Source organism: Larus michahellis, chromosome 1 (genome assembly GCF_964199755.1).
Source record: "Larus michahellis chromosome 1, bLarMic1.1, whole genome shotgun sequence".
Classification (NCBI taxonomy): Eukaryota; Metazoa; Chordata; class Aves; order Charadriiformes; family Laridae; genus Larus; species Larus michahellis.
Window position 1 is genome coordinate 68078623 of NC_133896.1, and position 22478 is coordinate 68101100.

The following is a 22478-nucleotide window of genomic DNA, read 5'->3' on the forward strand; positions in this document are numbered from 1 at the left end:
TTCTTTTTTTCCCCCTTTGATCTAATATTTTCTATTGCTTACCGATACTAGGCCTTAATATGCTTTAGTACACCATACAAATATCCTGATAAATCCTACCATTTCCCGTCTAACTTTTTGTAGTTGCTTGTTGACATTTCAATACAAATGTAAAAGCTAATGACTTACATTTCAAAACCAAATAACCACTCCTATTAATTTCAATGTGAAAAATACCGCTAAATTTTCCAAGTTGACTTTGAAAATCAGTCTTTCTGACTGTATAAAATTTCAAAAGTTCCTGTGCAAATGGCACTGTTACAGATTTTAAGAAATGAAATCACCTAAAACCCTGATCATCAACTTTCCTTTTATCTTCTGTCCCAGATCTCTTTTTTTCTCGAGAAAGTCTCCTGTGTTCTAGCTAGCTGATAGTTTTGAAAGGTCTGCAGTTTCCTGACCACACTTGGAATAGCTTTAGATAGGACTATCAATTGCTTTCATTCCAATTAAAATTAAGCAACCAAAAAAAAAGTCAAATATAGAACACTTTTAGAAATCCATACTCATAGATATGAACAGGTATGGCATGGTGATTCTTTTAATGTACACAGGACTAATCAGGCTATCACTTTAGGCTTGAATGCTCTGAAGGAAACAAACACTAGACCGAAACCAGACTTATTGACATGTTAGCCTTTGAAAGAAGGAAAGTCAAAGGCTTCGTGCAAAGATTGCACTGTGTTTAGAGCTCATTTATTTAAAACAGTGAGAAAAAAAAAAATCCCATAGTTTTCAGTGCACGAAAGTGCTGATTCTTATGGGAAGCCTTCTCTGTTTGTTGGCGGAGGTGCAAAACCTTAAATCTGTGGGGGAAAAAAATACCTTTCAGCAAAGCAATAAAGGGCTCTGGCACTGGTTCTCCGAGCTGGCTCTGGAAAGAATCACATTTGTATTGTGAGCCTTAATACTATTTCTGGGGATAAATACATTTCTTTTCCACTTTTGAATAATTTACTTTCTTATTTTATAGTAAAAGGCATTACTGCCAAAATCGTGTGAACGTAATCTACTGCAATTAGATAGCTAGATAACTTATGCAGTAGGCCCAATGAAACCCCTAGATCATTTAAAAAGTACTGAGATTGCTTAAAAGAAGAGCCTTTCAAATAATTTTATAAGTTATAAAAGTATCTCAATACAGAGTTACTGTGTGCTCTTGTCTGTTTTTATCCCATTGCTTTCTAACCCCATCTTTAAATACAGCATGACAGTAATTCTTCCTTTTTCAATAAAGGAGAAATTCTCCTGCACACCCAATTTGGGAGAATTCTGTTCTGAAGATGGATGTGGGTTCTGATACCGGATTTTGAAGAAGCTGTTGTGCCCAGTGTACTCTATATATGGCTGGGTAAGAGGGAAGGAGTACTACATTGTACACAGAACAAAAAAAATTCCTGACATGCAGAATGGACTGTTGCATGTTCACATTATGCACCCTACAAATCATCTTTGACACTTTGTAACTTTAAATAGCTGTTTCTCGGAAATCTCTGTCTTGGTGCTTTATATGGCCCTCATTACTATTGTTCTCAGAGCACTTGCAGAACAATTTTTCTCCTCCTAGCATTCCTGTGGCGTAGAAAACTAGTATCTCCACTTTAGAGCTGGCCTAAGGCTGAACATACATTGGATCATTTGTCCAATCTATAGTCATCTGCTTGGAGGAAGTCTACAAGCATGGATTCAATCTGGTGTGAGATACCCTCGTGTCCAATCATTACCCTGTCCATCTTACCTCTAAATCTGCTGGCTGCCATATCACTCAGGGACTAAGAACTTTCTAATTGTTTTTGTATTGAAAGAAGAAATCTTTCATAAATCTTTTAAGATCTTTCTCTCACTTGTGTACTCATCTTTGGGCTGTGTGTGTGGGGATCTAGCTCTGAAGAAGGCTAAGTATCCTCCCCCTTCAGAAGGCCTTAAAGCTTTCAGAACATCCGTCATTCAAAAATAGCCTTCTAATTCACCTAGGCTGTACCCTTTGCTTTTAGAATCCTGGCCCAGAATGTACCTGATTCGAGAGCTCAGGATTCAGAGGCCCTGCAGGGAAGGGCTGTTGTCCCTCCTGAAGTCTCCAAAGTGCTGCTCTGGAATCCCTAAAAAAATCCCTTCTGCAGAATTTCTATGAAAAATGGAAAGGAAGTGTAAAGAATGGAAAGAAAGAAATTTTAGGCCAATCGAATTTTCCTGGTTTCTGTGGAGGGTAACACCTTGGCTTCTTTCCTGCAAGAATTATTATTAAATATAAATTTCAGTAATTGCATTATTAAGAAAAAATCTTACAAGCACCTTCACTTCAAATGCCACTTCTTTGTCAAACCTGTTTTCCTGAACTACGTCTTCTTAGTGTACTTTGACAGAAGAAATGCTTTAGGGGAAGGCATGATATTCACTCTTATGTCACCTGATTCTTCTTCATTAGTGGGATCTTTCCATCTTAATCCTACAATCAGTTTCTTTCCACTTCTCTGTATAGAAAATTATTTGCATCAGAATTGCTGAGTAAGGAAACCTCAAGCTATAGTAAAATTTTATTCATGCTGAAGAAATCAATGCCAGCTCATATTCTTGTTTCTTGTTCTATTTTTCTTCTGTATTTGGTTTTTGGTAATTGGCCCAACTTGTGTCCCACTGTGGGAACTTGGCAGAGAGAGAAGGATATAGAACAGAGAAAAAGTTTTGTAGGTGGCAGGGACAGCTTGTGTATGTGGCTGCATATGTATGTGAGCTGGCATAAAGCAAGGCTATGTGGATGTTAGCTGTTTAACTAATACTGTATATAAATCCTTATCTATCTGAGAATGTGACCCAAGAAGGGCAAAAGAAATATTTACGGGTGCCCCACTGGTGTTTGATTTCTGTACAAGAGTGATCAGCATGCACTTAATTACTTCCCAAGAGATTATGTCCATGCAAGGGTGAATCATGCAACTCTTGTTTGACTCATGGCTGGAAAAAATGGAGTTAGCACAATCCAAAATGGCAAGGATTTGTGGTCACAAGGAGAAAAATAAAATATATATTTACACAACAAATATAGGTAGTGAAGGTTTTGCTGATCAGTTGTTCTTATAATGGTGAAGGGAGGACATTTTTTTAAAGAAAAAGGTAACTTGTATTGAAAATGAAAGCTAATATATTGCCATTCCACCTCTAGCTGCGAACTTGCTTGATCTGGAAAGTTAAACAGGGTAAGTGCATGTGACATTATTAGACAAAAACTAGGCACTAGAGGACAGAGTATTTTAATTGCTCAGAGGAACTCTTCCTCCTGAGTCAGAAATAAAGCTGCGTCTCTGCATGCTGTCAATGGCAATATGTTGTTGGTGAATTACCCTTTGAATAGCATCTAACGCAGAAGTTGTGATGATCAGTGGTTATTAGAAACCAAAATGACCTTTTTTTAGGACAAGTACTTTGGCTGCATCCAGTTTTTGGTAAGTGCTTTACATCTATTCCAGTTTTTCATGTAGTTCCAAATGGATGTGTTGTTTTCTTGTTTCTTTGCCTAAATCTGTTAGGTGGTGTTGTTTTCTGTTATGTTTTAAGTTCCATCCGAGAGACAGCTCATTTGAAGTGGTGGGGGGAAAGCCTCGAAAAGAGGAAGATATTTGATACATCCGACTGAAATCCATCTGTAGGGAAGGCACTAAGTTCATTCAAAAGTAATTCATTTATAGGGGTATTGCCAACTTTAAAATACTCTTTTTCTAGTTGAAACGGAAAGCCACTTGAAAGGAAAGAACCACTGTGTTTTAAGTTCCACAAATACAGCATTGCATGCATGTGGTGTTAAATGGATACTCTGTTACCATGAGGATTTACAGCCACGGTTTTGCTGGTAGGGCAGGGTGTTGTGGACATTCACCCCCATGTGACTCAGGGGGGGTTAGTTTCTCAGGTTGTGGCAGTTTCTGCAGTGGTTCCTGAGGGGCGTTTTTGAACTCTGCATCTCTTGTTTAACATGGCAGCTCGGAGAGTCCAGATACATTTAACATGTACGGCATTCAGTTCGCATTTCGTTTTAAAGAAGTCATTTTTGCTCTCTGCGGAGGCTTCAATTATAGTGGGCCAAACGACAGGCGTAATTAAGGCAAGTGGTGGGATACCAGCGGAGCACTTTGGTGTTTCCACCAAGGATTTTGCAAATCCTAGCTTGATTAATCTGTTTAAACATCTGTGCATCCTCTCGTCTGTGCAACTTATCCCCGGGTATCTCTCTCTCTTCCGCTGCCTGCCTACCGTTGCCTGTATCTGCCTTCTCGTAACGCATCAGGCACCGCCGCAGCCCGTTCTGCCGTTTCGCTAAACGCTCGCAACACGATGCCGCCGGTACCCAACGCTTCGGCAAATGATATTGTCCTCCTTGAAATGCAGCTCACAGTCGCATTCCGTAGTGGAACCGCAGGGCAGAGCCCACAGTATTGAGAAACCGGATCGAAGCGGGGCCGGAGGACGGCGGCGCCGGCTGCCCGCGGGGTGCGTGGGGGGTGCTGGGCGCGGGCGGCCGGCGAGCCCGGCGCTGTGTCGCTTGTGCCACCCTGCCACCGCCCCCCCACCCCCGGCCCGGCCCGGCCCCGCCGGCTCTCCCCTCGCCTGTCCCCCCACTTCTCCAGGCAGCCGGCTCCAGCTCGCCTCCTTGACGTCATGTCTGTAGCAAGGCTTCAGCAGGCGCAGTGAAGGCGAGGCAGCGTGTTAAACTTTCAGATCAAGTCCGGCGGCTCCTAACGCCCTGCGCGGGGGGCTGCGTGCAGCCGCCGCAGCTGGAACATCTGGAAGCGCTCAGTGTGTCTGTCTGTCGGCGAGGGGCAGAGAGCGGGGAGCGAGCGCGCTGAGGGAGGGGAGGGAGTAAGGGGCTGGGACTGTGCTCTCTTCCTCTGCAGAAACAGCTCCCTGCCAACACAACGCGCTCAGAATGGCTTTGAAGAGGAGGAGCAGCAGCGTTTGAACATCTCTCTCTCTCTTTTTTTTTTTTCCTCCTTTTCTTACTCTTGTAGTTGGTGGATTTTAAAAAAGACATTTAACCCTCAGAGGTTTGTCCTGGATGCTTTTGCTTTTTCCCTTTTTTTTTTTTTTTTTTTCCCTCCCTCTCTCTCGTTTCCCCCCTTCCTGTTCTTTTTTATGGTTTAACAGCCAGAGGTGCTGTGCTAAATTCTTGGAAGGGGCCCGGATGTACTGAGGATGCATTGCAATTTCACTAAAGGAGGCAGTAGTGGAAAGGATCAGTTTTTGGTGTTTGATGCAATAATGGGAATCAGGTAATAATAAAAGGGGAAATTCTGCAGCTCCATTCTTCCTTGAATTTTACCAAGCCGATTTTCGGAGGGATTAATCTGGACTCGTTTTAAATGGTCAATGAAAACAAGAGGATGTACATTCCAGAAGAAAACCATCAAGGTAAGCCTGAGATTTACCTCCGAAGATCTCGCAACCATTCTCTCCCCTAGCCTTTGTCCGTAATCTCTCGGTTCAGTTCAGCCGCTGCCGCCGCCGCTGCCACAGCCAGCGGCAGGCGGAGGGGCCGGGGCAGAGGACAGCCTTTGACACCGCTTCCCATTCGGAGCACACAGCTCCCCTCAGCCGACTGTGCTGCAGGGAGACCCCCGCAGCCCCTCGGGGAACTGGTGTTTCATAGGAAACCCCGGTCAAAGAAAAGTTGCTTTAAGTCGCCGTCGTCGCCTTCTAAGGCGGAGGGGCGAGGAGGGGCGCCCGGCGGAGGGGCTGCGCGCTGTGGCCGGGGGCTAAGCGAAGCCGCGGAACAGCCCGCTCGTCAGTGTCACAGGGAGATTACCTCGCAGTGCGGCCGGAATTAGGGAATCTTTCTCAATTAATGTCGTCCAGGTTCTCCTAACCCCCATCTGGGTACGGCTTCGTAAGACACCGGGAGAGGAGCCCTTCCCTTCTCTTACGCTATTTCTAATCTCTCACACGAAAGGGGAGGGGAAGGGGGAATTATCTATTTACACACATATACACCATACAAGCGCACGTACTGAGAGAATAAGGGACACCGGGGAGTGCCTGTATTTAAATTAAAGTTGGGTTTTACTTGGGGCAGCCGAGCTGCTCTCAGGATCGCTCGCATCATGGATACCAACCCGTGCTGCTGCTTCTCGGCATTAGCAAACGTCCCCCGGTATTCCCTGTAGTAAAACTTTGTTTGTCCAAACTCCAGAAACCTTTCTCCCTCCACCCTCCCCCGCCCAACCCCTATCTGCCGTCCCTGAAGTTATTTTTATCCTGTTACCTGCATGTTGTCACCCCCTCCCCTCCCTTCCCCGCCAGCCCTGGCTGCACACACACGTCGGTATTGCAGAGCAGACAGAGCCATTTCCTCCCCTCGGCGAGAGAGGAGCAGTGCTCCGGCGGGAGCGGGCTGTCGGGCTGCTTCTCTCTTCCCAGCAAAACCCCCCAGCCGCGGCCGACTTCTTCCTCATCTCCCCCCTTCGCCCCCGGCCTTGACCTGCAGGGCAGCCCATTCCTCGGCCAGGGCCAACTTGCCTGCCTGCAAGCGAGCCCCCACCCACTGCGATGGGCCACCTGCTTTGGATGCGAGGTTGCCCAGGCAGTGGTGGGGACAGAGGCCTGGAGAGGGTCCCCACCCCCGGTGAGCTCCCTAGGTGCCCCCCACCCCCATATTGGCAGGCAATGGTGCAGCTGGGGAGGTGTATTAACACTGTGGCAGCCCTTAATGGTGGAGGGACAGCGGTTTCAGAGATGACACCACCCTCCTTCTGATTAAATACAGATTAAAATGAAAAAAAAAACCCAACAAACAACCAAAAAAAAAAACCCAGCACCCCACCCCTAGCCACTCTATCGAAATGAGGTGGGAGGGGAAAGGAAGCAGCCCCTGATCAGGAGTGCTCCTTCCAAGTGGGAGCAAGTCCGCAGCACATGCATTCAGCAGGCGTAATTGGGCTGCTCTTCCCGGGTCAGAGCTGATAAAGTGGACGAAGAGCTCAGCCTCCATAGCAATATGCCAACGCTATGGCAACCTAAATCCAGCTCCCTCCTTATCAGCTGCAGTGATTATATAATTGGAGGAACAGTTTTGCATCTGTCTCTTGATGCGGATTGTCATTACTCCCAGGTGAAAGAACAACTTCTAAACCAAACAGAAAATCAGCCAGGTGGAAGAAAGTTCTGTTCCCTGATAGTGCTCAGGCTGCCATTTATTTACAATCTATTTTTATTTTGTGCAAACAGCACCTGAAAGGTTAAATTGATTAGTAGTCAAGAGAACTGGTGGCAAGGAGATGGGACCAAACCAATCACAGCGTGGAATGGAGTAATTAAAGCAACCACAGATTCCCACTTGCAAGGCAGAGGTAAAAAAGATGAGTAGAAGGCAAAGCTAGGTCTGTGATACTGGTTTGTTCCTTGCTTATGAGAGGAGAGATTGATTTGGATAAGCGCCTTACTCTTGTATGTTCCTCAGTTGCTGGCAACAAGGTGACTGTTCCAGGTACTACTGATACAAGACAAATTTTTGTGTCTGTTCTTGAAATGTGAGTGATGTGACTAGGCCTCTACTGGCAGCTGCTTTCTGCACATGTCTGTTCTCAGTTAGCCCCTTATAAGCCTACCTGAACAACCTTGTGCTTAGGAGTCTGGACAGCAGGGGAGCTGCTGTAATAGTGGCTTACTTAAAATTAAATAAATAAAGCATGCTAGAGGCCACTGGTTAGATTGTGGCAATTATGGGGAAGAGGAAGTGTATTTGAAAGTGCTTTGTTGACTTCTTAACTGGAAACTTAGGTAGGTTTGTAATATACTTGTTTTATGCTTTTGAATGATTTTTGTACACTGAAAATCTTTCACCATAAAGTAAGAACTTTCTAATTTTTTTAGATGGTAGATGTAAGTCTACTGCGTTTTCATTGCAATCTCCTATTGCACAAAGAAAAGGGAGCTGATTGATAGTATTATTTGTTGATGCTGAGATATTGTTCAGTGTTTATTTTTGCTACACAATGGAATGCATTTTTATAACAATTAATTATTCATTGTTACCATAGAGCATGTGTTTATCTAGAAAATTTTAAAAAACCACTCGACAGGCATCAGAAAAAGCTTTCAAAACTAACTACATCACATTTAATGCACATGTGGGACTGGGTGGAATCCTAGATGGGCATCTTTAATGTGTTCCCTCATAATATTTTGAAAACTTGCACCCATAATATAAAATGGAAAATCAGTTTGCAAACCCACGTTTTATAGCCCTCTCAAGGGAGGGAGCTGGGTGAGTCAACCTGGCCTCTGGTATTGCAAGTTTGAATCTCAAGCGCAGTTTAACCATCTAGTTAAATTTCTCTGCTTGCAATTCTGGCGTTCGGTGGGATCTTTCCTAGTGAGATTTGGTGACCAGCCAGGAAATGAAACAAAACCAGTAGTTCTGCTGTGTTTCTCAGTTCCAGGTATGAGGTGGAGGTGGGAGGGAGAGCGGGTGGGGGGGTCCCAGTACTGCCTCTCCCAGAAGGTGGCACTACAGGGCTGCAGAGCCAGGAGTCCTGGCGGCGCTCCAGAGGGGTTTGGCAGAAGACGCTTCTAGGTCTGCTTCATCCATCCCCTGCTTTTCAGGAGGAAAGGCCAGAGGTAGCACTGATAGATAGGTATCTATCCCGAAATAAAATTCATTAGGATTGAAGAGCCCCTGGTAGGTCACTTATTCCATATAGTAATGATCCTCTGAGTGAAAAGCCATTTCTGATACCATGTCTGAACTACCCTTCCTTCAATTTCATATAATACCTTTGGGCTTTGTCCTTATTGCATATTTTGAACAGATTTCTACCTGCTGCTTGTAAAAAAGAACCCCCTCAGGTATTTGTCAACCATAATTAGGTCTTCTTGCAACCTCCTTTCCTAACCCGCACATATTCTGTTCTTGAAATCTTTTCCTGTAAGACACTCTTTTCATAGTCCTTGTATCTTTTGTATCTGTTAAATTAGGAACTAATTAGTATTCCTTTTATTTCTCAGAAGCCTATTGATAGTGAGAGGGTCAAGTCACAAGCATAGTCCCTAATGCATTTTCTGACCTGAAGTGAGAGTCAAACCCATAAATATTCCCCTTAACTTTGCAGGTATAACTACAGAGATGATTGTGTACACTTCACAGCTGATTTCAGTTGAAGGCTTGAAATCTGTCTCATGCTGTGCTACAAGACAAAACCATTGGAGATACGGACTAGAATTTATTGGATATTTGCTTTAATTTTCTGCTCTATTTTCAGAATGCCAATTTTATTTCCTGTATTTTTTTTTTGGACAGTGCTTTTATGTGTAGGAGAAACCGTGCTCTTCCCATGGTGACAAAGCGATCAGATTAGCAAATGGAGTCTTCATTTTTGAGTATTTGTTTTTGTGCTCTCATTTTGCTGTAAAGGTTTGTCAGAATAGTTGTTAGTTGTGAGGCATAAAAAATACCTCTAAGCGGTTTGAAACAGCTTATCTTCAGGATTTTGGGGGAAAAAAATCTGAATCACTGTTTTAAAATGCAGCACTAAAATTCCAGCCTCCACTGATTTAACAATAAATGTTTGTTTTTATAAAGTATGATCTTCTACCTCAAAGTACTTGGAATATTCGTTAAGTATTTAATTCAATATAATATGAAATAGTAGTTTAATATAAAAATATTTAATATAATGTTAAATAACAGTACTTAAATATTCTGCATAATGCAGTGCACTGCATTTACTTGTGAAAGTTGCCAGTGGAGTCTTCAGAAAAGTATTCAAGTGCTTTCAACCATTTCCTGTCCTTAAAAGGAGCATTTAAGTATCCTGCTAAAGGCATGGAATTTAAAGTATATACTTTTGAAAGATTTTCTTTGAAATTATCTTCAGTCGTGGAGACCAATTTGGGTTAGGTCATCATCAGTGTTCCTGCTGACTGGCTCTTCTTGATGTCTGTGAGTTTCTGCCATCGTGAACACTTACTTGTGAAGACCTAGCTGGTGTACTCTCTGCAACCAAGACACCCTTATGACCCACTCTTTGTTGCATCTCTGCTCTGTAATCAAATATGTTTTGGGGATTACATTTGTCTAATTCACTACAGCAGAGGTGACGCACCCTTACCACATGGAATTAACTTATCCTACTGAGATATTTACTTTGAATTATTTGTCCTCGTCTTTTTGTTTTGTTTCCTCAAAACACTTCAGTTTAGAGAACATGTTGTATACCAGCAATATTATCGCGTATGCTTAGGTTTGGCTTACTTTCTTTGAATTTTGTGGAAAATGGGTCTACATCCATGCTTAAAATAGGATTCATCTGGATGGTAATCACTCAGGTTTTTGTGTGTGTGTGTTCAAATTGTCATCATGGCTATTTGACTACTTAGGAACTGTCTTGTTTAACCCTTTTGAGGTATTAATTCAAGGAACAGACTCACTGAAGTTCAGGAACTGCAAATACAAGATCTCTTCTGAGTAAATGTGTTCTCTAAATTTATTGTCTCTCAACCAACATAACAGATGTGACTATGTGCAGTAAAAGTCTCTCTTAAATTATTGAAAACAACAAATCAGATCAACACTGAAGAAAGCTTTTACCAATGGCAGATATATGCTTTACAAAACGTAATGTTATTAAATGGTTCAATTGCCTATCATTTTTTTTTTTAAGACTGCAGACAAACCAAATATATTTTTTGAGTCAACCATTTGTCTGAAATGCTGTTTTTTATTTAGGTAGTGGGGGTGAGATGAATATGAGAGAAATTAATTAAAATGTTTATTACTGGATTTCAGCATCATTAATTTTAAGAAAAGAAGACATTATTAAGCATTCAGACATATTGGTTGCCACTGAATACTTTGCCTTTTGATATAGTTCATATATTACTTACCATAAAATTGGCATTTTTTTCTTGTAATTTTACCAATGGAAACTTTTTAAAAAAAAATATTATTTACCATTTTTAGATAACTTTTACTTCATTGGAATAAAAGCGTCATTGTGCATTTAAGCTACATAGGGAAAGATGAGGAAAAAAAAATGCTCTCTTTTTTCTTGTGGCGGAGGAAGTCACAGTCAATCTTCTGTGCAGAGAGCATGGCCATGGGCTTATGGTGCTTCTGCCAGACACAGCTGTAGTTTTAGGTGGTGGAGTCACCCTGTTGGGAGCTCTGAAACACAGCAATGAAATTGTATGACCACAAGGGCACCTGTTGCTATTGCAAGGTTGTGGAATAAATCAGAGTGTAGTCAATAGTACATAGAAATCTTTGTTTGAAAGAGTCCTTAAAATGGTTTCTGTCAGTTTCTATGGATGGGAAGTAATGAGAACATTATAAACCTCATCAAGAACTTGAGAGAAGCTCAGGGTAGCTCTCTTTCAACTGTAAAAGTCACAGGTGTATCTGTACTGTGTACAGAGATTTCCAGAGGAAAAGGCTGTGCTGAATTTTTCCCAGAAACCTAAATATAACATAAGAGATTCTATGCTTTGGATTGTTGAATTTTACAGTCAATGGGGGATGGGGGGAAGAAAGGGACAACAGATGAATATATGTATCGTGGAAGGTGACAGAAAATTTGATAGAATCACGTTTTGTCTTTATTTGTCATATTGGCAGTTGTCCAGATATCAAGGTTGAATTATTGTGATCTACAGCTGAAAAATTATTAGCACACTTCATCCTCAAGAGAAGCTTAGGTTGAGGGGAATCCAGTGATGATGGCTTTGAAGCTGGTCTCCTCTGTATGTCACCTCCACATTCATCTTTCCTGGAAAGGATATTTCTGTGAGACACTGCTCTCACTGGTATGCATTTCACAGCAAAGAACTGCGTTTCTAAGGAGCAGGGATTAAATAAAATCATAATGTAGGATGGAAGGGACCTGCAGAGGCCAAGTAGTTCAACACCCTGCTCAAAACAGGTCTAATTAGATGAGGTTGCTCAGGGCCGCGACCAGTCAAATCTTGAATGTCTCCAAGGACAGAGCTTCCACAAACTCACTGGGCAGCCTGTTGCAGTGTTTAACTACCCTTGTGGTAAAAACCAACCAAACAAAAACCCAACACATTTTGTCTAGTATCTAATTTGTATATTTAAATCTGTATATTTTAAGATGGAGAGCTAATATACATATGTCAGCTGATAGCTAAACTGCAGCCACGTTTCTGTGTTTAGTCAGACATGGTAGCCATTTGTTGAAACTTTGAGATGAAGGACTTGAGGGACTTTTGCCTCAATGCATTGCACCAGCTTCAGAGTATGCCTGGTGAGGCGAGACAAGCCTGGAGTCTCAATTGCTCTGACAGACACACTGAGTGGGTTGTTTCCCTGCACTGTGCTAGAACAGCTTTCATGCAGAATTGTGGCTAGAGATGGAAACCAGTGCATGTAATGATGAGGAGGTACGAATCTATCACTTGTTCACTTTAATGTTCCAATACATGTTAACGTATCAAGTCAATAGATGAATCCTCCTATAATTTACAAACATTTCGCTGAATCTAATTATACTTACTGTTGGGATATATATACCCATACATAAAATCACCATGGGATTGATGACTATAGGGCTTGAATCCAAACAAGATCAGGGTCCTAACCTTGATTTAGATTCCTTTTTCCCTGCTGACTAAAGAAAATTAAGAAAACTGTTAATGGATGTTCTATGGGATGTTAGAAGCGTATATAGGAATGCTAAGACCATGTATTTGTAGAGGACTTCTGCAATTTTCCTTTTTTCTTTTTTTTTTTTTTTTTTAATCCCAGATATTAAATTCTAAATCACAGTGGCTGTCTCAGCAGGCAAAATATTCAGAATCCATAAAGAGACACCAGCAAGTAGAATCTCCTTCAACAGCTGGGAGGAGTTATCAGAGTACCAGTTAAAACCTTGTCTGGGGGGAGGGGGAGAAAGGTTATTTAACATGGCACATGTAAGGAAATAAAAGAAATCCACAAGATTCATCAGTCTCCTGATCCGGGCACCAACAAACTTAGCACAGTTAAGAGGGAGGGAAAATTTGCATCTTTTATCAAAGACAGAAGATTAAAATAAAGTAATTCTTAAGGGTGACTGGAGACTTAATGGTTTGCAAACCAGACCCAGAAAGGAGACCAAAAAATCTGTCTAATCCCATGGGAACTCTCTTTGCATCTTGTACATAAATCTTAAGAGTTAATTATTTTAAAGAAAATACTGTCTGAGATCCATCTAACCTTAAGGGATGCTTTATGATATGTTTAAAATATGCTTCTCTAAATGGTATTGTTATTTATCTTAAATTTCTCAGGTTTTCAGCCCATGATGTGGATGGTTGCCTTCGGGTATTTTGGAAAAAACAATTAAATATGACTGAACATGACATTATAATTACAAAGTAAATATGCTCTAATTGAGTAATTAACTCAACGTTTCTTCCTAAAGGCATTGTAGGAACGAATTCATGTTACTGATCAGATTTCAGATTCTTTATTCCAAAGGAGAAAAAAAGACTTCTGTTCTTCAATATGGCTGACTAGATGTAAGACTTCTTAAGATTCCTTGGTTTTTGAAATTTAATGTGTATTTTTGTTACATCAGATGTTCCTCTAACAGTTCTTGTCAGATTAAATAATCTTTTAAGTATACAAAAAAGTACCTGTGTCTCTCTGCTTGCAAGTCAGTCCAACTTTGTTAGGTACAAGCTATATTCTGCTTCATGCATTATTGACAATAATTCTGAAATTGAAACTTGTATGATATAGCTGTTAGTAGTAGAGTCCACGAATTTTTAGATACAGAAACACTACAGTGGACTGTGTGAGAAGCAATGGAATCCAAGTGAATTCAGGAATTAAAATTGATGGTTTTTGAAGATAGAGGAAAATTAATTATTGCACTCATATACACTGCATAGTGTATTTATGTTGAACTCTGTTTAACTCTGGTACAGATCGACAAATATCAGGGAACTAAAAGTTAAGACTGATATGCAATGCCAAACCTTCATGCGTTTTCTATCTTGTAGCTTTCACATAGTTCACAAAAGCACATTTTCCATGCAGACCCTATATACAAATGTTAGAAATTTGGATGCAGTTAAGTATGAAGGGGTCTGATTTCTGTGGGATGAAGTTAACATATTGACAGCAGTTAGCAAATTAACTCAGATAAGCCCAAATGCCATTAAGAAAACAGAGGAAATCCATAGTATTCATTAGTTTCTTGAGTTGTAAACAAGTAGACTTATGCGTAGGGAGGAAAGCTTCACTTGTGTGCTGAAATTCCTATATGATACTTAAATTGCCTATTATTGCTGATTTATAAATTGTATAGATGCACAGAGTGTTTTCAGGTGTAATTTAAATTGGTGTCTTTAGAGAGAAGTAAAATGCATTTATAGAGTGAAAACTGAAAGTGATCAGGCTTAATTGTGGTCTAAATGGAACTTTTGTAAGACTGTATTCAGGAGCAACAGGTAGGAGTGGATTATATGAAATTTTTACACCACTTTCACCTAAATTAAATTTTTAAGTAAAAAGCTGGAGATTTGCAGACATCAGTTAGATTTGGTGCAGGTAGTGTCAAAATTGAATTCTTAAATCAGTGCATGGCTTGAGTGATGTAACTCTAGTATTTTTTGTCTGTCAGATTCTCCCTGGCTTTGTCTCAATTGCACAAATCCTGTGAGTGTGAAATGTTTGTTAGCAGGTGTTTGGAATGTGTTAGTCCTGTACAGAGTTGTACACTCTCTGCTGAGCTCTGAAACATACTTCTCTACAGTTTTCTTGGAAAAGAGTTGTTTGTTATTTGTTAAATGTAATGAAGCTTATTGCTTAAATCAGAAGTGAGGGAATCCCAAATTCCTGAGAAATTCATGAGGGACTACGTTGATTTTATGTTAAGTTATAATTTGTTTTTTGGATTTACATTATGACCAAAGGAGTTATAGTTTATTTTTAATTTTGGATTTGAAAGCAAATGCAATGGCATAGTGATGATTGTAATAAAGAGAGTATCTGTTGTTAATTTGGCCAATATAGGAAAAAGTCAGAAATAAAAGCAGAGTGTGAAAAACTAAGATGTACATGGCTTGATGGCTTTTATCTGCTTTAAGGCAAAGGGTGTCAAGAAAGAGCATAAGAGATGAAAACTTGTGTCCTAATTTGCATGCAGTGATAAAAGCTGTTATGCATGCCAGGAAGTCAGTCAAAAAAATAACTAGAGGTACTCGCTACTGACAGTTCCTAAAAACAACTAAGGTGTTTTAAAATAAAATAAAAAAAGTCAGATATCAAGATTCAGAAAATTTTAGCATGGAGCTCTACAGGGGCTTAGCAGAATTTCCGGAGAGATATCTTAGCATGTGATCAAACCTGAAGTGCTTTAAAAAGGATCACATCTTAAAATATGAATAATTCAACAAAACATTGCAAAAAGTCTTTAATGCTGATAATACAACTTACATTGCTTCCTATGAAATGTTATGCTTAGACGTCGTCTTAAGTGCTTTTAATTTGCCGTGTGAATTGCACAATTTAGAGCATTTTGGTCAATAGCTATGTATTTGACCAGAACACACATGCTGCTGTCTTAATGCAAAGCTTATATAGAAGTAAGTTTTCATTTGAACTTTACGGTACATATGGTTCAGTAGTTTTCTATCTATTTTTCTAGTACTTAGGATTCTTGTTGAGAACTGTGCTGTTATCTTGTTTTGCCTTGATTTTGCTCTTATTTCACCACAGTACTCTTCTGCTTTTGTTCTGTGGTACGCATTTTTGAGATTTTGTCTGTTGTGCTTTAAGGTGGTTTCTCATGGAGAACATTAGTGCACAGAATACGGAGCTGGGTTTGACTGAATGTTGCTAAGGTTGTTGGCACATGTGCTGTAGGGCCAGAGGATGCATCATTTACGAGAAATATGGGTGGAGAAACCCTATGTGGAATCAATTCTACAAATATCAGAGGGCAGGAAATTTCTTCTTATACCACATATCAGTGGTGTTTTGATACTTCAAAAGGAATGTGATGTAAGTTCATCCAGATGGCTTAATATATTGGTGAATGTTATTACTCGTCTCCCTATGTCAGTGTTGAAATACTATTTTCAAATACTGTTTAAAGACAGAATTAGTGTAGAAGATAGAAAGCCCCACTTGTCATCTTAGGTTTTAAACCTCTAGTTCATGTAGCTAGTTTTTTTAATAACAGTATTTAAAGTATCTAAACCCTAGTCTGCAGCTACAAAACATTGAACTGAGAGATTTGACAGGTTGTCAGGTGCTATTTGGGAGATTAATGTGGAGACTAGAGTATGGACATTAGAGGATCAGCCTATGTTTTAATTTATTTCTGTGTTAGGATGTAGACTTCCAGAAAGTCTGTTGTACCTTCAAAAAGGCTATATTTCTTTCCTTTTGGAAGGCTGGCAAAGAAATGTTTTCTGTGAAGTTATATACCTATGTTCCTATATATTTACATGGTCATTATCCCTCTAGTATGAATACTCTATTGCTCTTCCCAATATTCCAGGTCAATAGGTTTGGAAAACTAATTTTCTTTCTCTCCATTAACTATGTTTTGTGTGTATGCTTATGTGAAGATATTACTCTGGGAGGTTCAGGCAAAGAAATTAATATGGCATTTCATTTTAATGAGATGAATGTTATGAAACTGTGTGTAGTTACTGATGTCATCAGGCCTGTAACAGACACTGACGTGGCAATACTGGGATCCTTGATCCATCTGTCTGGGTGTAAGCCAGGGAGATCAGCCCCTGCCCTGGTTCTCCAGACTGAACAAGCAGGTCTGAATCTTGTGGTACGGACAGAAAAACAGGTTGTCTTGTTGTACTGGTCCAGCTCTGGTGATCAAGTGCAGGGCTCCCGATGGGCACCCCCATACAACCGTTTCCCCGTAATTTGCACTATACTTTTTCAATTCTGGTGACTTGCCTTTTCGCTGCCTTTGTGCCTGTCTTCTCTGTCCAGTCTTCTCCAGAATAAACAAACCACCCCTAGTTACTTTTTTTTTTCTCACTGATCCCAGCTTTTCTACATCCATACCCAAATTTGGTGTTTCTGATACTGATACTCAGTAATCCTGGCCTTATTTGGCGTCTCTGACACAGTTATCTGGGCACTGTTGGCCTTGCAATAATCCCCAACGGGACTCCAGCACTTCCCTTCCTTTAACTGTGAAGCTTGGTCATCTCTGACTCAAGTCCCTCTTAACGGTGTGTGAAATCTGGCCATTCCTCACAATGATACCTGTAACTATTGTCAGCTTCTCACTTTGTTGTCATGTCTAGTAATTTCTCATGTCATATCAAGTAGTTTTCCGTGCCCTGTTCAGTTACCTAGGCCAGGACCGAGTCATCTGCCTGCAGCTCTAATACCAAGTATTTTGAGTAGTCTTAACTTTGGCAAGTGAGTGCTATGTATTAATAAGTAAAGAGGATTCTCTGTGCTTACAATCTTTCCCTGGTGATCAGCAGTTTTATAGTTAGGAGATGTAATGGTCAAGGAAGGAAACTAATATCTTAGGTAACTGGAAACAAATGATAAGGCAGGTTTGGTGAGAGATCCACAGGTTTATGAAGAGTCAGCGCAGAGGTCTTGGTATGAACTTTGAACCTGATAATTTATCATCAGGGATTGTGTGGTTTCACTCTTGGATGTAAGTTGCAGAGATAAAGTGCACTTCTCTTGAATGTAGATGTTACCATGATCAAATGTGAATCTGATAGAAAAGGGGACTGCTGTCTGGTCTCCCTTTGGGGACTGCACATGGTAGCATGTGGTGCGCATACAGTGTAATTGGTACTAATGGATAAGAGGAATTACGCCTCCCTTTTCCTCCCAACTCTGCACATACTTGTCAGTAAGCACCACCAGGGCTTGAAGAGCAACCTAGATATGCAGATTTCTGGTTATATCTGCTATCTCTCCAGTGTCTGTATCACGGTGAATTTTTATTTTTGTTTTCAAATAGTTGGAAAAAATTATCTACGCTCTGGAACCATTAGAATGTTTCAGAGATGTCTGCAGTTGCACTGTGCCTACACAGTTGTGTGTGTGTGTGTACATATATATATAGGCAGAAGTAGAATTTGCTTACTGGACCAGAATGAATAAGTGACTGTGGTTAGAAGGATCTATCTGCATTATGAAAGATTTGGAAAGAAATCGAAGAGTATGAAATAAGAGAGAAATGGTCTATGTTTTCACGTTGTCGTTCTTCATATACTAAAACTAATCATTTGGCATAGATTTCATTTTACCTCACTGTACGTGTTCAAATTGTCTAGTTGGATCTAATCTAGAGTTCGTGGATTAGTCAGTGGAGAGGAAGGCAGCCATGGCCACCAAACATTATAGATATCTAAAATAGGTGGAGTGAACTGCTTTTTTGGAGGTACTTAACTGTGCCTTGGTTATATAAATAAAGGTTTGATGACTAAGTTAGACTAAATGTCAGATTTTAGATTGCTAGAACTAGTGAAATGGATTCCACGTTCTGTGTGTGTGTTGATTTCTAATTTTGGTTGTCAACAGAAGTGTAATATGAAGAAAGGAGTTATGTGCCTATAATATAGGTTTTTAGTAAGTCACCTGTCTTTCAGGTGACCTGTGTGAATGCAAATAGATTAAATGTATAATTCTGCCTGAATGCATGCCATTAAATGAAAGAGATCGTTAAAGAGAATCATGGCAAGAAAAACTAACTCAGGAGAAATCCTTGTTGTAAATTCAAGGGAGCTGCTTCTTGAGGAATATCCACGTCTCCATCTGGTGTGAGAACAATTACTTTTTCCCAAGATTATGTTTAGGAGTGGAGAATATTGTGAATGCAAAACAGGTAGCTTCAGGAAGGAGACGGGACTTTCCAGGCAGTGTCAGAGAGGGATGGCAAGCGTGCCAGAAGACACAGCATCAGAGAAACCATGCTGTAATCAGTTCAATCTGCTTCTCCTAGCTAGAGAGCGTGGTTAGCTCGGCTGGCTGGAATGCACAAAATTTACAAGGAAAGATTAATAGTTAGGTAATAGCAATGTGGAGAGAGTTCTCTACAGTAACTCTTTGGGTTTTGTGTGTTATGCTTTTGGGTGAACAAATACAGCATGCCTAATTTTGAAAGTCCCGTTTTTGAATCGTTGCAAAATTGCACAGTAACAGGATTCCAAAGAGAAGATAAATTGAGGTGCAGAATTCATTTGGTCTTTTTAACTTGCAACTTGGTCCAACTTTGAATGTGTTGGCAAACAAGCTTCTGCCTGCCAGAGCCTGGAGTACCAGGCAAAAGTGTGCTGGGTCCATGATTTCAACAAGAGGGAGAGCCCTTGTTCCTCCAGGATGGAGCCAGAGGAGGGATAGAAAGGTATTTTGTTCTGGTGACATCAGGAGAAAAGATTAACCCTTATCACCAGGGCAGGTTTCTATTGCTGTAAATAAAGGGTGACACACACACTTTCTTTATATCTTTATACTACTATATTATCTCAAAGAACATGTATCTTTTTGCAATTTCTTCCTCTCACTGCAACAAGCAGGGATATGAAATCTTTATGTATCATCCTATTACCTCTTTTTCCAGAATTTATAGCCTATTCTATCATGCTGCCCTTTGCATAAGCTATATAGTGGCCAAATGCCTGCTGTGCCCTGAAAGAAAGGCTGTGCTGCAGCAGCTATGGTATGTGAAACAACAATTACAGCTTCCTGAAGAGCATCAACAAGAAATTCTGCTCACAGAAATTATCATCTGTGATGAGGTAGACCAGTTCAAAGTAGTATTTGCCCTTCTTGAAATAAACTCTTTCTTTTCAGGTGTTTATAAAGTAAATGAACTTCTTGAATTCAATTTCGAATTCAAAGTAGGAAGTAAGGGGAGTATTTGACGAATAATAACAATTAAAATGCAGTATTTCCCATCAGTGGCTTCCACTTTAAACTTTCTATAGAAATCACAAACATATGCTATGCCTTTATGGGAAGTTATTCTATAACTTTGCATAGGGTTGTCTATGATGGTTTCTGTCATCATTTCACCATTTGCTTTTGAACGCTCTTTTACTGCCTGTGCCTGGTAATGATACAGTGACTCAAAACTTGAGACAAGAGAATGTTTCAGGAAATGTATAGATTTAAGTGGGAGTAATTTACTTAAAATAACATAACTGGTTTTGTAACACTACTTTTCTGATTAAGCCATTGTGCTGCAAATAACTTCAAATAAGGACAACAATGGGGATTCCCAGTCTATGTGTGAAAATGTTGCATTTATCCCACTACAGGCCTCAATATGTTGTAAAGGATACCATTTTACAGAGAAATTTCCAATTGATGTATTTTAAGTATCATCATAATAGCTTTGTGTTTCCTACTGTCCTTGGGCTGTCTATGGATAACAAATTTCTGAGGACATCTGCTAAGCTGAAGAATATCACCCAGCAGTTTCTGAATCCTTCTGTTTGAGCACCAACAGGGACATTAGAAAAACACCCAGGCCTGACCTGGGGAGGCAAAGTGGAAATGACCCCTGATATTTCACAGTTACGTTTTCCATGGGTTTGGCCTCCTTGTTGCTAGCAATGTGTACCTTATTAGATATCTGAGTTTGCTTACTTACAACCACCAAATATTTCATTTCATAAAGGCGTTTCCAGTTAGTTGAAAGTGTCATGTGGTGTCAAAAATCTTTCGCATGCTCATGCTGACAAATTCTGATAAATTTTTTTAACTGTCTCTTATAGAAGACTAAATGATTCCGATATCTTTAGTCTTTCACGGTAAGATATTATACACTCTACGTTTTCTTGTACCTCTCTTTCTCAGTTCTTTAGGCTATTCTGTTGTTCTTTTTGAGGTGTGGATTCTAGAACCTTCACATGTAGGTTGAAACTCATTGAGGTCCATGTTGCCTGTGTGTTGGTTCACTCTAACCGTTAGCACCAGTCAATTGGCTCTCAGGAAAAGCAGCTCAGTCATGAAAGAGGAGAAAATTTGTATGCATGGTCTGCCCCCAAACCGGGAGGGCGCAATACTGATGCTGAGCTCCAGAAGTAATGAGAGATGCCTACTCCTTGTAGATAGGCTGGATGGTTTTTTTGTTATTGTTTTGTTTTCCTAATACGCAGTAGAAATGTAGAATCTCTTGCCCAGTGTTCAGATGCTATTAGAGTAAATGATCTGTGGGAAACTTCTTGCCTCTTTTGTGATGCTGATCCTATGAAGTGCAGAGTGCTGTGATAAAGGAATGCAAAAGCCTCAGCTTTCACCACCTTCAGTGTGATCCGAAAATCATCAGAAAGATGGAGCTGCAGCAGTGGCTGGAGCATTAACTCAATGGCAGTGCATAAATATTGCCCACTGACTTCTAAGCAAGTGCTCTACAAACCTGGTGTGCATCTGCTCTTGCCACCTTTGCTCTGGTACGTGTAAATTCAGTAATGATCAATGAATCTGCTTTTATATAAGCAGGATTTTTTATTTTTAGAAAGAATCTATAAAGACCATCTCAAACATTTGTCTGCATCTACTGCAGAAAAGGTCACAGAGAAGCTGGCTAACTATGTTTGTATAGACAACCAGTGACATAAGGACTATTTCAGGGTTTTGTGTTGCAGTGTTTAAATCCAAGATGTAAGCCAGATACTGTTTTTTCTCATACAGGTGCTTACAAAGATTGTCTCTTGCTAATTTTTCCCACGTTTTATTACCTTCTTCCCCCCTCCCACTTTGGTACAGCTGCAGTCTTCTGATTTAGTGCCTTATTTAGTTTGGAAATGCTCTTAAGTAACAGAGCAAGTCAACAGTGCTTGTTTTTGCATCTGGATATTACACATGCTTAATATTCAGACTTGGAACACCTTCCAAGAAGATACCAGTAAATAGAAAATAATGTTAGAGAAAAGTCTGTGTGATAGAGATAGAACATACTACTTTGGACACCAAACAGCTCAGTAAAATGATTTTCTTCTGTGCAAAGTGATTATAAAAATATGACTCTAAATCTGTTAATGCTGCAATGCCTCTAGATAATGGAGATCTAGTTTGAATAAAAGGTTGTTGGGGGTGTTGTTTGTTTTTTTCTTTTTTTTTTCCAAATTGCCTCTTAATATCACCCTGAAATCAAAACAGGCCACTGTTTTCCTTTGTTTTATAGCATGGTTTATATTCATGCAGTTAGTAATTTTCTATGGGTTTGTTTTAATGGAGGTTTGCAAGTGCAAGGGCTTCCTTTTCTTGCTTTGCAGAGCATGTTGCGTATGGAGCATCCTCTTGAGACTATGTGCATGAGAGGAAATAGAAGGATAAGATTGAGGCAGCATTTTATTTTCTTCCCTCAGTTTAAATTTTGCCATTTCTGTATGATCCTCTTTCTAGCACCTTAATGGTGCCAAGTTAAAAAAACCCCTCCTGTTTGAATACCTTTATTTTGTCTAAAATGATTCAAAAATAAGATATTAATTAG

At 40.1% G+C, this 22478-nt stretch overlaps 1 protein-coding gene across 32 annotated transcripts in view; it reads left to right on the forward strand.

Annotated features, from left to right (window-relative positions):
* CACNA1C (calcium voltage-gated channel subunit alpha1 C) overlaps positions 1–22478 on the forward strand; it is a 484401-nt gene that overhangs the window by 42604 nt on the left and 419319 nt on the right. The window contains exon 1 of one of the 32 annotated variants that reach the window (XM_074584378.1): positions 5243–5439. The exons of the other annotated variants lie outside the window; for them this stretch is intronic. Within the exon in view, the coding sequence (XP_074440479.1) occupies positions 5391–5439 (49 nt within the window). The 5' untranslated portion in view covers positions 5243–5390. Of the gene's footprint in view, positions 1–5242; positions 5440–22478 lie in introns of those variants that run through there. 32 annotated transcript variants of the gene reach the window in all.